General features: G+C 45.6%; 1 protein-coding gene across 2 annotated transcripts; it reads left to right on the top strand.

Moving 5' to 3' along the window:
- The first annotated feature begins 2234 nt into the window (after positions 1 to 2234).
- ELAC1 (elaC ribonuclease Z 1) lies at positions 2235 to 14189 on the top strand. 2 transcript variants are annotated; one of them, XM_058170928.1, is made up of 4 exons: positions 2235 to 2305; positions 4532 to 4711; positions 5990 to 6457; positions 11952 to 14189. In XM_058170928.1, the coding sequence occupies exons 2-4, from the start codon at positions 4555 to 4557 to the stop codon at positions 12419 to 12421; spliced, it is 1095 nt and encodes a 364-aa protein (XP_058026911.1). In that variant the 5' UTR covers positions 2235 to 2305; positions 4532 to 4554; the 3' UTR covers positions 12422 to 14189. The 2 variants fall into 2 exon arrangements, with proteins under 2 accessions (XP_058026911.1, XP_058026910.1); XM_058170927.1 differs by lacking the exon at positions 2235 to 2305 and having other exon boundaries at positions 4267 to 4711; positions 11952 to 13797.
- Positions 14190 to 16275: the final 2086 nt, after the last annotated feature.

Genomic DNA, 16275 nt, shown 5'->3' with positions numbered 1-16275 from the left:
TACATTAATCATTCCCTCATAATTTGAGTTGCTAAATAAAATTACATGGCATGTAATATTAGCTGCTGTTTCTTCAAAGCCACATGTAAAAGTTTAAAGTCTCATGCCCGGCCAAAAGCAGAAATTCAAATCTTTTTTTCATTCCCACCCACATGGCATTTTGAAATTGGAAACGGGTTCTTATTTTTCTAATGTTCCCTGCTATTATTGGAAACCAAAGGGCCTTCCGACTACATACCACTTTCATTTCATTTTCATGGTCCCTGCCTCCCTCCCGTGAGAGAGAAGAGCTGGTGAGGTATGAAGAAAAATAAATTTGAAAAGAGATGTACAGAGAAGAGCAAAAAATTATTAGGGGGCTGAAGACTAAGACATACAAAGAACGGTTGCAGGGTTTGGGTGTATTTTAGTTTAATGAAAAAAAGGAGTAGGGGTGACATGATAGCAGAGTTCCAATATTTGAGGGGCTGTCACAAATTTTTTTTATCACTTTTGCAGTGTCCCAGGGTCATGTGATCACTTTTTGTAAGCTGACAAGTGTTGGAAGAAATGTCCATCTGGGTTCAGTTCCAAGTGGGGAGAAAGACACTGGAAACATGGAGACTGCTTGGAAAGATGGTTTAATGGTGGATAGAACCACATGGTTTGAGGTCCTGGGCAAAAAGGGTGAGAGAGATTTATAGCCTCTGTTGCAGCGGTAAAATCCAGTTGGTTCTATCCGGCTTGCGCGAATAGGTATTGCCAGTGGCAGGAGGCTCCGCCCACCCACTGAGATGTCATTACGTCCTGTTTTTTACCTTCTGCGCATGCGAAGACTGCGCATGGGCAGAAGAGGCGCGCGTGCTCCCATTCCCGAACCAGTAACGAAGGTAAGTGGATTTCACCGCTGCTCTGTTGGGCTTTGAATTTGAGCTTGTGTACTGATTAGTTGTCAGACACCCATGGGGCCATGCAGGGGTATCTTTGTATGTTACCCCTTTGTAGGTCTTTTGAGTCTCAGGCTTGGTTGACTTGGGTGATAGGAACGATCACCCCCCCCCACCCCCGTTTAAATCCTACATCAGTCTGGCTGGCCACTCTGAGCATCCGATGAAAGGAGCTGAAGTTCACTCACTCTTATGCCTCATCATAAAACTGGAAAAGATGCAGTAAAAAGTGTAATTAAAAAAATATTAGACTGTGCTGAGATGGATAGATTAACACTTGAGATAAAAGAAAAGGAAGAAACGGAATACTTTTTAACATGGGATATATTTTACCAATGGTCAACTAACAAAAACAGAGGTTAGAATTTAAAAAGAATTTAGAATAGAAGAATGTAATGGAATGGAATGGAATGAAATGAAATGAAATAGAATAGAATAGAATAACAGAGTTGGAAGGGACCTTGGAGGTCTTCTAGTCCAACCCCCGGCTTAGGCAGGAAACCCGACACCACTTCAGACAAATGGTTATCCAACCTCTTAAAAACTTCCAGTGTTGGAGCATTCATAACTTCTGGAGGCAAGTTGTTCCACTGATTAATTGTTCTAACTGTCAGGAAATTTCCCCTTAGTTCTAGGTTGCATCTCTCCTTGATTAGTTTCCACCCACTGCTTCTTGTTCTACCCTCAGGTGCTTTGGAGAATAACTTGACTCCCTCTTCTTTGTGGCAGCCCCTGAGATATTGGAACACTGCTATCATGTCTCCCCTAGTCCTTCTTTTCATTAAATTAGACATACCCAGTTCCTGCAACCGTTCTTCATATCATGATTTAAAGAGATAACAAAAATGTGTATTGAAAATATTGCAATATGGACAAACTAATTGCTTTATTATTTTAAGATTAATATTGATGTGTTTATTAAGATTACTAGTTGTGCCTTTACTTAAAATTAATTATACCCAGACAACACGCTGTTCAGATAGACTTGGATTTTTTTTTATGTTTTTAATGAAAAAATATACCAATAAAACATATATTCAAAAAAAAAAAGGGGGGGGGGAAAGATGCTAGAAGACTCTTGATTTTTTGAGGGGGCTCCTCTGAACTAACGTGCCCAGCGTAAAAAAGCTGGAGCTCCTGCAATTCTTTGCAACTTGGCATGGCCAGAAGAGGCTCATAATTTTACACTTTACAGAATTTTACAAAGGCTGAGTAAAGAGCCAGCCGGGTGCATCCGATTTGGTGGTGAGTGCCTGTCCGAAGCTGGCGGTCTAGCCTAGCGGTTGCTCCTGGATGCCTTTCTACTTCCGCTGGTGCAGCACCTCTTAACACGTGGATCCGGGTGCAACGGGGGTGGCTTTGAGTCGCGGCCCGGGAAGGTAAAGGGAGGGGGGGTAAGAACGGAGCCGTCGCCAACGTTCCACCAGCTTTCCCACGCGCTGTCCCAGGGAAGTGGGGAAAAAAGGAAATTTTGCAAGATTTATTGCTTATTCCTCCTCCTATCCAACCGGATCTTCCCTGGCCTGGCGTCGCTCCCCCCTTCCTACCCCACCCCAAGTTCCCCTATTCCTATCCACTTTGGCGAGTGGAGATGGGGGGTGGGGGAAGAAAGCTCTCGTGGACTAAAGCTGTGCTGGCTGAGGAATTCTGGGAGTTGAAGTCCACTAGTCTTAAAGTGGCCAAGGTTGGAGACCCCTGGATAAAGGAACCCAGGAATGCCTTCTGCATCTCTTTCTTTCTTAGAAGGAATAAGAGGGGGCAATCTTCCCCTCCCTGCATATACCTCCCCCACCTCTTCTTATTCCGCTTCCCCCTTCCTCCCCCATGCAGGGAGGTTAGTTACAGGTGGGCATTTGGGTTTGGTGTGCTGGGATATAGCCTGGCTAGGTGGCTCAGCGGCTAAGACGCTGGTTGGCGTTCCAGTCCCTAGTATACAGGTCTCCTGCGTGAGCCAGGGGTTGGACTAGATGACTTCCAAGGTCCCTTCCAACTCTGTTACCGTTAACTGATATTAAGGGGACAGGATCCTGCCCCAGGGCAGGGGGGAAAAATAACTTCAGATCGGTTCTTATCTTCCTAGCACAACAATGCAACTAAGCACAGCAGCCCTTCCTTTCTTTCTTTCTTTCCTTCCTTCCTTCCTCCCATCTCGCAAACGCTTCAGCCATGGAACCTGAATTGTTGCCCCCCCCACATTTTTAAAATTATGCTGTGGACTTGATTTGGTGGAGCCAGTTTTCCCAGCCTGTCCAGAGCTTCCTGTCCGGCAGATTATTTTTCCCTCTTGCTGCATTTCTACATACGGTTTAAACTTGCAGTCACCAACCGGTGGACCATGGACCACTGGTGATCTGTGAGAAAACTTTGGTGGTCTGCAGAAAAAATATTTACAATATTTTCAAAATATCGTAGTGCAATACTTTTTATATTGCACTACATACTATTTATCTTTTTAAAAAATCCATATTAGTGGTCCACGGGATTTAAAATTATAAATTAAGTGGTCCCTGAGGTCCAAAAGGTTGGTGACCCCTAGTTTAGATGTAGTGGGTGGCGGAGCAATCAAGCCACGGAGACCTCGTCCACGCGTGGGGAGAGCTGATCTGTAGCGAGAGGATTATTGATTGATTGATTGATTACACTAGAAGAAGAGGGCGAGAACAGGAAAAATAATAATACTAAATAAGCCACGAAAACCTATCTCACTTTTGTACAAAGTGAAGCTGGGCTTGCATAGAGAATCGAATCTGGTCACAACGAGTTAATAATGGTTAGCATTTAAGTCTGTTTTGCTTTAGGAGAAAAAAAAGAGAATGGGCATAAAAACTGGAATGCAGGCAATCCTCGACTTCCGACCACAATGGAGTCAGTTGCCCAGCGTCTGAATTTTGATCGTGTGACGATGGGAATGCTTCGATGATCATAAGTGTGGAAAAGCAAGTCATAAGTCACTTTTTTCCAGTGCCTGTAACTTTGAACAGTCACTAAATGAACAGTTGTGAAGTGAGGAATACTTGTATTATGGTTGACGTTGAATCTTTATTAAGGAATGGCTTACAACTGAAATGGCAAAGTAACATTTTTTAAAAATACCATTTTGCAGAATGCAATGTGTGGGTGATTGGATATATGTGCTTTATTCCTAGCTGAAGATGTTCCTGGAATGATTTACACGAGATCAAGTAGAATAATAATAAAATAAAAATGTGATCCAGACTTACTATCTAAATAACTGTTTTTTCCCAATCTTGTGTTTTTCAGTTGTTCTGGATTTAATTTTCATAATTCACAACCTTCAGCCACAGTGGTTGAAAATTAGAGATGAACCCCCAGGAATCTGGTGGAGGCTGCAGTGAGAAAACACAGGAATTTTTGTTTTTAAGTGATGAAAAGAATAGAAGAAACCGTCAATTCTTAAATACATATATAAAATCAAAGTTTTGGCCTGGGATTGCCATTCGGAAGTACAATAAATCTTGTTTTCTTTTCTTTTAATATCTAGTAGTTTTATTAAAACTTTTGACATCTAGTAGTTTTATTTAAAAAATCAAGCGAGGAGACTCCCATCCAGATCTGATTGTCCAGGTATCTTTCTTTTCTTTTAGTTGTCCTTGTGCCTTTGAGAAAAATGTCCATGGATGTAACATTTCTGGGGACAGGGGCTGCATATCCATCTCCAACAAGAGGGGCCTCGGCTACGGTAATCCGTTTTGAAGGAGAATGCTGGTTGTTTGATTGCGGTGAGGGAACCCAGACACAGTTTATGAAAAGTAATCTGAAAGCAGGTGAGTTGCGGAAGTTATAAATAACTTTCCAGATCCTAGGAAAACTCGCGATTCTGGTTATTTGCAGAATTAGATAGTGATTTATATTTTTTTGGTAGGCAAATCCTGGGAAACACTATGATGGAAAAGTAGTCCTTGACCCCACAACTTCTTTTGTCTGGTTACTTGCTCAGGCCCAACATTTTTTGTCTGGTTTAGGTGACATTTTTCCTTTGTTTTCTAAGTGACTCGGTTCCTTCTTATCTATCTCCTGAAGGGATCTTTTAGACAAGATTCCTGGCATTCATCCTGCATCTTCTTTAGGTATGGCAGCTTAGGCCTAGTCTTATCAGGTGAACTACCCTGTGCAGCCGTCCCCAACCTTTCCGGTTTTGCAGAGCTGTGGTGGCAGGTGGAGAGGCAATAGTGGGATTCAAATTCCTTTGCTACCAGTTCGCTCGTGGGTGCGTGGGTGCTTGCGCGCACAATGCTTCTGCACACGTACAGAAGCTTCTGCGCATGCGTAGAGATGTCTGGGGGGTGGGTGAAGCCTCCTGCCGCGGCCACTACCAGTTCGCCCGATCTGGGGCGAACTGGTAGTGTTGTGACTCCAGCCCCCGATCGTGCCCCCATGCCCGAAAGTGACTCAGAAAGTGAGGGGGAAGGGCCAGTAAGGCTTACCTCGGGAGCACCTATTCCTTTGGCTCGGCTCCAGGAGCCAGAACCAGACCAGTCGGAGGACGTAATGAGGCCATCATCCCCTGATTCCTCCCTTCCCCAGGCTATGCCTTCAGACCCAGCTGATAATAATAATCAAGCTTGGCTTGACCCGCGCTTCAGAAGATTAGAGAGGCGGCGTCATCAAAAGGAAGGGTGGGGCAGGAGCCCCCCCCCCTCAGGATATATAAGGAACTTTGGGACTGCTCTCACTCCACGGGAAGCAAAGTTTAGCTGATCCGTTTCAAAAAGAGCTGAAAGTCTTGCTACGTGAGTCATTTGTTTGAACTTTGGCAGGCAGCTGTGATTTCTCTGCCAGGACTGATAAGAGCCGTGAATCCACTGGCTGAAGGCCAGCTCGTGGGTCTGAAGTGGGGAAGGAGACAGAATAGGTAGCAACCCACCACTGGAGAGAGGGGATAGTTTTGCACGTGCTGCTTGCGCAAATGCTGTGCTAAAGTATATTACTAAAAATAAAGTAGACAGCAGAGTGAGATCAGCATTAGGGCTTCCTTCTAAGTCCTTGTTCTGCTGCTTTTATCTCCCATGTATTTTTTGATGCTATCAATCTTATGTTGCTAGGAAAGATTACCAAGATTTTTATAACTCATCTGCACGGGGACCACTTCTTTGGCCTTCCTGGACTGTTGTGTACAATCAGCCTGCAGTGTAGTCCTGACGCCAACAAGTTGCCGGTGGATATTTATGGACCCCTTGGGTTAAAGGATTTTCTCCAGAGAACCATGGCGCTTTCCCATTCCCAGCTGGTTTTCCCTTACGTGGTCCACGAACTGGTTCCCACCCCCAGCCAGTGCCCTGCAGAAGAATGGGATGACGTGTTTTCCGGGAAGCGAGATGAGGACAGCTATCCAGAACCACAAGGAGACATTATTTGTCTGAATCCTGCAGACGACTCGTACTTCTTGGTGGACGGTGGGCCCGTCGTGATGAAGGCTTTCAGACTGTTTCACCGTATACCTTCCTTTGGGTTTCTGGTGGAAGAGAAGCCACGGACCGGCAAACTCAACGCTCAGAAATTGAAGGAATTAGGTAGGAGGGCATCCAGCTCTGCTGAGTACTAATACTATACAGTCAGTCCTTGACTTACGATCATTTGTTTAGTGACCGTTCAAAGTTACAGAGGCACTGACAAAAATAACATATGACCCAGGGGTGAAATGCTCCTGGTTCAGACCAGATCGCCCGATCTGGTAGCGATGGCGGCGGGTGGTTCGGAGAACTGGTAGCAAAAATCCCTGCTCCCCCCCCGCCCAGCTGAGCCGCGGGATCATCAGAGGTTTTTTTTTTAACTTTTAAAAGCATTTTTTCTTCAGCCGAAAAAATACTTTTAACAGTAAAAAAAAAAAGCCTCTGATGATCGCGCCGCTCAGCTGGGATCATCAGAGCTTTTTAAAACCTCTTCAGCCAAAGAGGTTGTAGAAAAAATGCTTTTAAAAGGTTCCTCTGACAATCCCAGCTGAGTTGCCTGATCGTCAGAGGCTTTTTTTTCTTTTAAAGGCAAAAAAAAGGCTTTTTTTTAAAAAAAGAAAAGCCTCTGACGATCAGGCAACTCAGCTGGGGTCGTCAGAGGAGCCTTTTAAAAGCATTTTTTTTCTACAACCTCTTTGGCCGAAGAGGTTGTAGAAAAAATGCTTTTAAAAGTTAAAAAAAAAAAGTTGGCCACGCCCACCCAGTCACATTACCTCCCCCCCACCAAGCCACGCCCACAAAACTGGTAGTAACAAATTTTACATTTCACCCCTGGTATGATCGTGTTAAATTTAAATTTACCGACAAAGAAATAAAGGGAGATTAGTATAGCTATTTCACAGACACACATGCACACTCTGTGTTTCTCCAAAAAGACGACCCACCTTGAAAAGAAGCCCTATCAAGTTTTTGAGCACATGCGCGCAAATTTACCTCCACTTACAAAATTAGCCCTAATTAAGACCTCATTAAGATGGGGTGCAGGGGATGGGGCGAGGCACACAGGTAAAAAATAAGCTAGGCTGGGGATGGGAATGGGTGAAGCTGCCCTACTTACCAGGCCTCGTTTACCCTGACGCCTGCCTTGGCTTCTTCTGTGGCCGCTTGCCGCCACTGGCACGCATTGCCCTGGAATTCCGTTTCACCTTCAATTGCCTGTCGCCATTTGTTATCTGCAGCCGATAACAGAGCTCTGGATCGATCCGGAGCTCTGTTATTGGCTGCAGATGCCTTCTGGCAGGCATGGGAAGGTGAAACAGAAGCCAGGGCGATGCATGCAAGTGGCGGCAAGCGGCCACAGAAGAAATGGGCCAGCAGTGGGCTCCTGCTGGGCAGGGCTGTTGGTGCCACTGCCGTGAAGTGAGTCAATAATTAGAACCCTCCATAGAGAAGGCCTAGCGGTTTTTTGGGCGGTCAAAAGAAAATAAGATCGGACCTTCTTTTTGGAGAAACAAGCGACTGCCTGAGAAGGCTCCTGGATTGGGGCTGAAAGGCGAAAGCTGGAGTGTTAATAATAATAATAATAATAATAATAATAATAATAATAATAATAATAATAATAATAATAATAATAATAATAATAATAATAATATTTTTCTACCGCCCTTCTCCCGAAGAACACAGGGTGGTTAACAGCCAGATAAAATACAATACAATACAATAAAACCAATTAAAAAACTTATTCAATATGGCCAATAATTTAATTATAAAATACCTAATATAAAACCCCATTTAAAATCCAATTTAAAAACCTGTTTTATGCCAGTCCTGCTCGGAAGAATAAATATGTCTTCAGCTCGCGGCGAAAGGTCCGGAGGTCAGGAAGTTGACAGAGTCCAGGAGGAAGCTCGTTCCAGAGGGTAGGTGCCGCCACAGAGAAGGCTCTCCCCCTGGCTCTCCCCCTGGGGGTCGCCAGCTGACATTGTTTGGCTGATGGCACCCTGAGGAGACCCTCTCTATGGGAGCGCACCGGTCGGTGGGAGGCAAATGGTAACAGAAGGCGGTCCCGTAAATATCCCGGCCTTAAGCCATGGAGCGCTGTTATTCTCCGTCCCATATTTGGGTAGACCAGGTTGCCCTGATAGACAGATCGTTTTTCACACTTAACGACCATTGCAGCATCCCATGGTCACATGAACAAAATTCGGACCCTTGGCAACTGTGTTTCATATTTATGACGGTGGCGATGCCCCAGGGTCACGTGATCACGTTTTGTGACCTTTACAACTGTGTGACTATCTTAACTGCGCCAGTGATTCCCTTAACACCTTTGGCAAGGAAGGTTGTAAAATGAGACAAAGCTCACTTAACAACTGCCTCCCTTAGCAACAGGAAGTTTGGGTTCAATTGAGCTCATAAGTCCTGGATTACCTGTAAAAGCCGATATTTCCAGAAAAGTTGTCTTGTCGGTATTTTGTAACAGAAACTGGCTTTTAGGTTACTTTCAACCAGCCTGGAATATGGTTGCCTGGATCAGAATCCAGTTCAGGGAATAATGGAGGAAAAAAAAGACTGTATTGGTGATCAGGCGAAACATGCATTTGGTGTGATACAGATACCTTCAATTCCCTGTGACTAAATCGCTTATCTTCTTCCTACTACAACCAGAAAAATGACTATGCAGGTATGTCAAATTCAAGGCCCACAAGCCGGATCTGGCCTATGGGTGCTTAGATCTGGCCACAAGGACAGACTGGCCCATTGGTGCCTCTGCCAGCGGCCTCACCACACTCTGTTTTCACTGGCAGAGGGCTGCAGGAGGCCGTCTTGGCCGAAAATATGGCGCGAGGGCAGGGGTGAAATCTAAAAAATTTCCCTACTGGTTCTGTGGGTGTGGCTTGGTGGGTGGGTGTGTCCTGTGACTGAGTGGGCGTGGCCAACCCAATGTCACTCACAGCCATGCCCACTTAGTCATAACCCCCCCCACCAAGCCACGCCCACAGAACCCAATAGGAAAATATTTTTAATTTCTATTCTGCCTTTTCCCTTTTTGCGAGATGCTTGCAGCTGCAGCCTTTCCGCCCGCTTTGCCACCCACTTGGCACTTGTTCGCCCTTCACCTTGGGTCAGGGCCTGGGGCCCAGGGATGTGCCATTCCCCGAGACTCCAGAGCCTGCCTCAACCGGGTCGGGGAATGCACCATTCCCCGACTCCGGCCTTTCCCCGGAATTGCCGCCCACTCACTGCCCGCTCGCCACCCGCTCACCCTTCGCCTTCGGTCAGGGGCCGGGGCCCAGGGACGCCCCATTCCCTGAGGCCCCAGGAAGAGAGCAAGGAAGGAAAAATAAGGAAAGGGGAAGGAAGGAGGAGAATGAAGAGGGAAGGAAAAAGAAGAGGAAGAAGGAAGGAAGATTATAATGAGAGTGAAGAAGGGTCTCAGGGAAGTCCTGTCTTAGCATTTGGCCACCACATGTGTCCCCAACACGAGTCCCATGTCACGCCCACCATGGGATCCACCCACACCCCTGTCCTCCACGGTCAAACACAACCCTTATGCGGCCCTCAATGAAATTGAGTTCGAAACCCCTTGATGTAGGTTATTTGCAGCAGGATCAACAAAAGATTTTATGTGCTAACAATAGAGACTAACCAATGTATATGCTTTTGTGCATTGTATCTTCAAATGCATGGAGTATATTATCAGTACTCCACATGCCTGTAATTAAAACCACCCCACATAGGAAGTCAATACAGAGAGTCCTTGTTTAGTGACCATGACTGTGAATGGCGATTTGGTTGTTAAGTGAAACCATTGCTAAGTGAAACCATGACGGTGCTTGTAATCTGACTTTAGTTTTCTTTTGCTTTACGGACCTGCAAAAGGTGTAAATGTGAGAATTGGTCACAGTTACTCTTTCATCACTGTTGTGACTGCAGATAGTTGCTAAACGAGGCAGTCGCTAAATGAGGACTACCCTTATTATTCTACTCTGGGAAAATTGAAAAGAGAGATTTTCAGTTCCGTCTAAGTATCACCAGCTGATCTAGACCCAAATTCTGCAGCACTTCTGGCGATATCACATGCATGACTATGACACATAGCCTGGTGACTAATAACTTTCCGAGCAGATGAAATGTACAATTCGTACTTGAACTCGTTATTTCCTCCTCCCCCCACTGCAATAAATACTAAAATGTTCAAAAAGAATACTAGAGGGAAGAGAAAAGGTCCTGGGTGAGGTGGCAAGTGAAAGCACGAGAGTCGATGCAATACTGAGACGGATGATAAAAACAGAGAGAAAAAAATGATTTAGATTTTGCGTGCACCGTTTCAAACCCAAGTATTCATAAGGTCTAGAAACTTGATCGCTTTAAAAGGGGCGGTTGGTGCAATTTAGGGCTGTGGTGTTATAGAATAGAATAGAATAGAATTTTTATTTGCCAAGTGTGATTGGACATACAAGGAATTTGTCTTGGCGCATATGCTCTCAGTGTACATAAAAGATACGTTCATCAAGGTGCAACATTTACAACACACTTGAGGGTCAATATATCAATATAAATCATAAGGACTGCCAGCAACAAAGTTACAGTCATACAGTCATAAGTGGAAAGAGATTGGTGATGGGAACTATGAGAAGATTAATAGTAGTGCAGATTTAGTAAATAGTCTGACAGTGTTGAGGGAATTATTTGTTTAGCAGAGTGATGGCCTTCGGGGGAAAAACTGTTTTTGTGTCTAGTTGTTCTGGTGTGCAGTGCTCTATAGCGTCTTTTTGAGGGTAGGAGTTGAAACAGTTTATGTCCTGGATGCGAGGGGTCTGTAGATATTTTCCCAGCCCTCTTCTTGATTCGTGCAGTATACAGGTCCTCAATGGAAGGCAGGTTGGTAGCAATTATTTTTTCTGCAGTTCTAATTATCCTCTGAAGTCTGTGTCTTTCTTGTTGGGTTGCAGAACCGAACCAGACAGTTATAGAGGTGCAATTACTGTTGTGGTCCGCCAGCAGCCTGCAGAGCTGGCAACGGAGTTGGTCAGCAATGAGGCTGAGGTGGGGCCAGGGCCATCGGGTAGTGAGGTGCGGACTCCAGAGCCTGATAGTAGTGAGGCAGAGGAACAGGAGGAGCCTGTTCCTAATGCACGCATGAGAAGAGCTGCCAGAAGGCAAGAGCAGCTCAAGCAAAGAGGATGACTTGGGAGTAGGGCCAAGAGATGATTGGCCCCTCCCATAAGGCTTAAAACAGACCAGCAAGGGCATTTGGGTTCTTTGCTGGAAAACAACATTGATAGCTTCATCATGTTGCATTTATTTTTGTATCAGTGTCTTCTGAACTTTTGCCAAGAAAGGCCTTTGGCAGTTTGCCTAATTGGACCAAGGTTGGTGATAGAAATGAGGCATTGTGTTGGGAGGAATTTGCTTTAATTTAGTTGGATTACTCTGAGAATGAATTAATTCTCAGCTGTTCAAATAAAGTTTGTTTGTTTTTTCACGGACTGAGTTTCCTACTACCTACTTGGGCCTGGGTCACAACAGTTATTGTGCCAGAGGTCTTTTTTAAAAAAATGAAAAATAAACTGCACAAAAGTTAATTTTGTTCCTGTTCTTGAATTTCTAGGAATTCCGCCAGGCCCCTTATATGGAAAATTGAAAGAAGGTGTTCCCATCACTCTGGAAAATGGGACAACCGTTTCTCCTACGGATGTCTTAGAAAGTCCTTTTCCTGGAAGAAAAATTTGCATTTTAGGAGATTGTTCGGGCGTGGTTGGGGACGGGGTGACGGCGCTTTGCTCTGAAGCCGATATCTTGATACACGAAGCCACCCTGGATGACAGCCAGATGGACAAAGCCAAAGAACGTGGCCACAGCACGCCAAAAATGGCCGCGGAGTTTGCTAAGCTGTGCAAAGTGAAGAAGCTGGTGCTATTTCATTTTAGTCAAAGATATAAGCCCGCGAATCTGATAGGGGAAGGAGAGGCAGACGTTACAGAGCTGAAAAAGCAAGCGGAGATAGTTTTGAACGGACAAGAAGTGGTGCTGGCGGAGGATTTTATGACAATTAGTATCCCAGTTAAAAAACCAAAATAGGACTCCTGGACAACAAAATGGAAATCAATTGGCGGGTATGCGAAAACTCTCCAGCTGTGACTTGTTTTTCAGGTGTTCATCTTGGAAGGGACCGAAGGAAGTCGGGTTTGAATTAAGATGGGCCTCTTTGTATGAACATCTGTTCTTTATTGCGTCCAATATTTCTGATGCATTTGTAATGCTGACACGAATTAAATGTATTTTTCATGCTAGGCCTCTCTCTGCCTTCCTTGTAAGGCAAACTCTCTTGTGTTTCAGCTACTTGGAATTGAGGACCTCATGAATGAAGGCTGCAGTTTTTTAAAAACACTTAGGAATACAGGTAATCCTCGACGTACGACTGCAATTGAGCCAAAATTTTCTGTTGTTAAGTGACACATTTGTTAAGTGAGTTTTGCCCCATTTTACTATCTTTCCTGCCAACAGTTGTTAAGTGAATCACTGCAATTGATAAGTTAGTAACGTGGTTGTTAAGAGAATCTGGCTTCCCCATTGAATTTGCCAGGAGGTCACGAAAGGGGATCACGGTCATAACTATGAATCAACTGCCAACCATCCAAATTTTCTGGTTTAACATTTTTATTGAGTTGTAAAATATTATAAGATACAAAATACAAAAGTAAATAGGAAAACTGGGGAGGAAGAGGGGGAAGAGAAGTAAGGAACAATAAGGTTTGACATTTTTATTGAGTTATAACCAACCATCTGAATTTTAATCACATGGTTATTGGGACGCTGCGGAGCCATAACTGTGAAAAAATGGTCGTAAGTCACATTTTTCCATGCCATTGTCATTCTGAATGGTCACTAAACGTACCCATTGTAAGCTGAGGACTGCCTGTACATGGAAATAATTGAAGTTGAGGTAGAAAACATGCTTTGAGGAAACAGACACTTTTATTCGGATTGGAAGAGTTTGTCATCTTAATGCAAGATCGCTGAATGCAAGCTCAGTTGGAACCTAACTGAATGCAAACTCAGTTGAAATGTGGGTAAGTTTCCCAAAATCCAGGTGGTAAAATGAGAGCTTAAGAGAGAGACTATAGATGGGGCCAACATCAAGGAGACTGGATTTGTTCAGAGATTAGATAACTTGGGTTAGTTGATGCAATCCAGATGTGGCAACTTAACTAACTTCAGAAATAAACACTACAGAAAATCAGTTGTGGTTTTGAAATGCTTTGGTAAGCAGTTTTGGTGTGCTTTTTATATGTGTGTGTGTCGAGAAGGGCAGTATTAGTCATTAAGGGTGGATGTTTTCACTCCCTGGGGCATTGCAGTTCATTTACTGGCACAGCAAAAGAGCTTTGAGGAATCTGGAGACCCATTGTGAAATGTGCTTTATCCTCTTTTAGAATAACCTGTTTGTTATGTATCTTTAAATATTTAGGCGGGAAACAAGCACGTTGCTGATTGGTTGAAGCCGCCGGTTACACAGTATATAAAGGGTTGATTTTCCCCAGCCAGGTTGCTGGGTTCACCATATATTAAAGAGCTGTTGTCACTACCCTGGTCTCCAGCCTCGTTACTTCCCGAACTTAACACTGGCGACGAGGGTGGGATCTCGAGGCTAAGGAGAACCAGAACCGAGCTGAAGCACGAAAGAACCGAACCCAGCAAATACAGGGCAGAAAAGCGGAGATGGCCAGTTACACTCCGCCCGCACCGTTTGACCCGGCTAAAGAGAAATGGGGAACGTATATGACCCGTTTCGAAAGCTTTCTAGAAGCCAACGAACTGCAAGGAGTTCCAGATAACCATAAAGGGCTTATTTCTTAAGCCACTGTGGTCCGGAGGTCATTGATATCGCGGAAGCCCTGGCAGAGCCAACGCCGATACAATCGGTATCGTGGCAAACTCTGCAGACCTTACTAAAAACCATTTCGCGCCAACGCCGTCCAAATACGTCGGCGGTTTGAATTGAGGCGAAGACAGATGGAGGCGAATCCATCGGTGACTACATGGCCGCCCTAAGAAGCGTCCAAGGACTGCGGATACCGAGACCTGGGCGAGGTGCTCCTCGAGCAACTCATCCGAGGTCAGAGACATCCGTTTGAGGCGGCTGCTAGCAAAAACAACTAACGCTGGCAAGCGCTCTGGGCGAAGCCAGAGCACATGAAATGTCCACCCAAGCGGCGGAGACACTGCAAAGCCTCTCCACCAAAGGCGAGCACAAAGCCAACTCCAGTGCACCAGGAGGAGGTTCAGACCGAATCCGGCGGTGAAGATGAGGAAGGGTCTGCCGAACCGAGAAAGCGCGACAAAGAGGACCGAGGCGAATGCGGAAGCTGCGGAGGTCAACACCAGCGCCAACGCTGCAAGTTTAAGGACGCAACATGTCGGCGGTGCGGAAAGAAAGGGCACCTAGCTCAAGTCTGTCGAGCTCCCCAACCTTCCCGCCGAAAATTCAAATCGGCCAATCAGAGTGCGGGATCGGCAAGGCGACCCGCGATTGGCTCAAACAAAAAGGCGCGATTCAAACCAAACGACTGTGGTCATAGGCGCGCCTCAACCCGAGTGGAGAAGAAGATCTTCACCAAACCCAAAATAGAAGGAGTGCGGTGCCGACTGAAGTGGACACGGGTCAGCGATCACCATCATGTCCTGGGACACTTTGGCGAAGTCACTGCCAGCAGTCGCGGCGCCACCTGCAAACACAACGGCTACGAGTCCACGACTACCAGGAATCGCATCCCTGTTCGAGGACCACCTCTGTCCGAGTCGAATCCGGACCACACAAGAAGACCCTGCCCATCACGACCGTCGAGGGGACTCTGCCTAGTTTGTTGGGACTAGACTGGTTTCGTGCACTGGGCATGGGAGTGACTGGCATCTACAGAGGTGACTGTAACCTGAAAGACATTCTCTTGAACGAGTTCGAAGATGTCTTCAAGGACTGCCTGGGCAAGTACAAGGGACCCTATTTCCTTCAACTTAGACCCCAGGTAGCTCCCATTAGGTTAAAGGCAAGGAGAGTCCTTTGCCCTTAAACCAAAATTGACAAGGAGCTAGATAAGCTCATAAATCAGGGGATTTTGGTGCCAGTCGATCACGCAAAGTGGGAGACGCCAATCGTCACCCCAGTAAAACCAGATGGGTCAATTAGAATCTGTGCTGACTACAAGGCGACGCTAAACAAAGCCTTACAGAAAAGCGCTTACCCGGTTCCCGTGGTGCAACACTTGCTGCACTCTTTGGGGCAAGGGCAAGTCTTTGCAAAGTTAGACTTGCCTCAAGCCTACCAACAACTGCCCGTAGACGCCACACAGCAAGCCCAAACGATTGTAACTCACAGGGGCCTTCAAGTGTACCCGATTGCAATTTGGGGTGAGTGTGGCACCAGGGCTGTTCCAAAATCTGATGGAACGACTTCTGCAAGGGCTCCCAGGGTAGTTCCCTACTGATGATGTATTGATATCAGGGAAAACGAGAGGAATTGGGGAGCGTTGAGAAAAGTTCTGGGCATTTTCCGGTCAGCCGGACTAAAGGTTAAAGTGAACAAATGCCAGATAGGGGTAGAATCCGTCGAATTCTTGGGCTACTGAATAGACAAGAAAGGAATTCACCCCACTGAGAGCAAGGTCAAGGCAATCAGAAAGGCTCCAGCGCCCAAAAACAAAACAGAGCTACAGGCATTCCTAGGGCTAGTGAATTTTTACACGGTCTTTTTAAAAAACAAAGCGACCGTTGCTGAACCGCTGCATAAGCTTCTAGGGAAAAATACTGCTTGGTCTTGGGGGAAGTCGGAAAGTAGGGCTTTCGAAGCAGTAAAAAACCTGCTCTCGAGCGACAGCCTGCTCATCCAGTACCATAGCTCATTACCACTAGTGTTGGTCTGCGATGCCTCCCCTTAC

The sequence above is a fragment of the Ahaetulla prasina genome, chromosome 2, assembly GCF_028640845.1.
Source record: "Ahaetulla prasina isolate Xishuangbanna chromosome 2, ASM2864084v1, whole genome shotgun sequence".
Classification (NCBI taxonomy): Eukaryota; Metazoa; Chordata; class Lepidosauria; order Squamata; family Colubridae; genus Ahaetulla; species Ahaetulla prasina.
This window is presented reverse-complemented; position numbering and strand designations above follow the sequence as displayed.

What these genes read in the sequence shown, in the direction of transcription:
- ELAC1 (XM_058170928.1), top strand. Translation starts at nt 4,555, where the DNA reads ATGTCCATGGATGTAACATTTCTGGGGACAGGGGCTGCATATCCATCT. An exon ending in GAAAAGTAATCTGAAAGCAG is followed by an intron (nt 4,712 to 5,989) that starts GTGAGTTGCGGA and finishes TTATGTTGCTAG; the next exon opens with GAAAGATTACCAAGATTTTT. An exon ending in TCAGAAATTGAAGGAATTAG is followed by an intron (nt 6,458 to 11,951) that starts GTAGGAGGGCAT and finishes TTGAATTTCTAG; the next exon opens with GAATTCCGCCAGGCCCCTTA.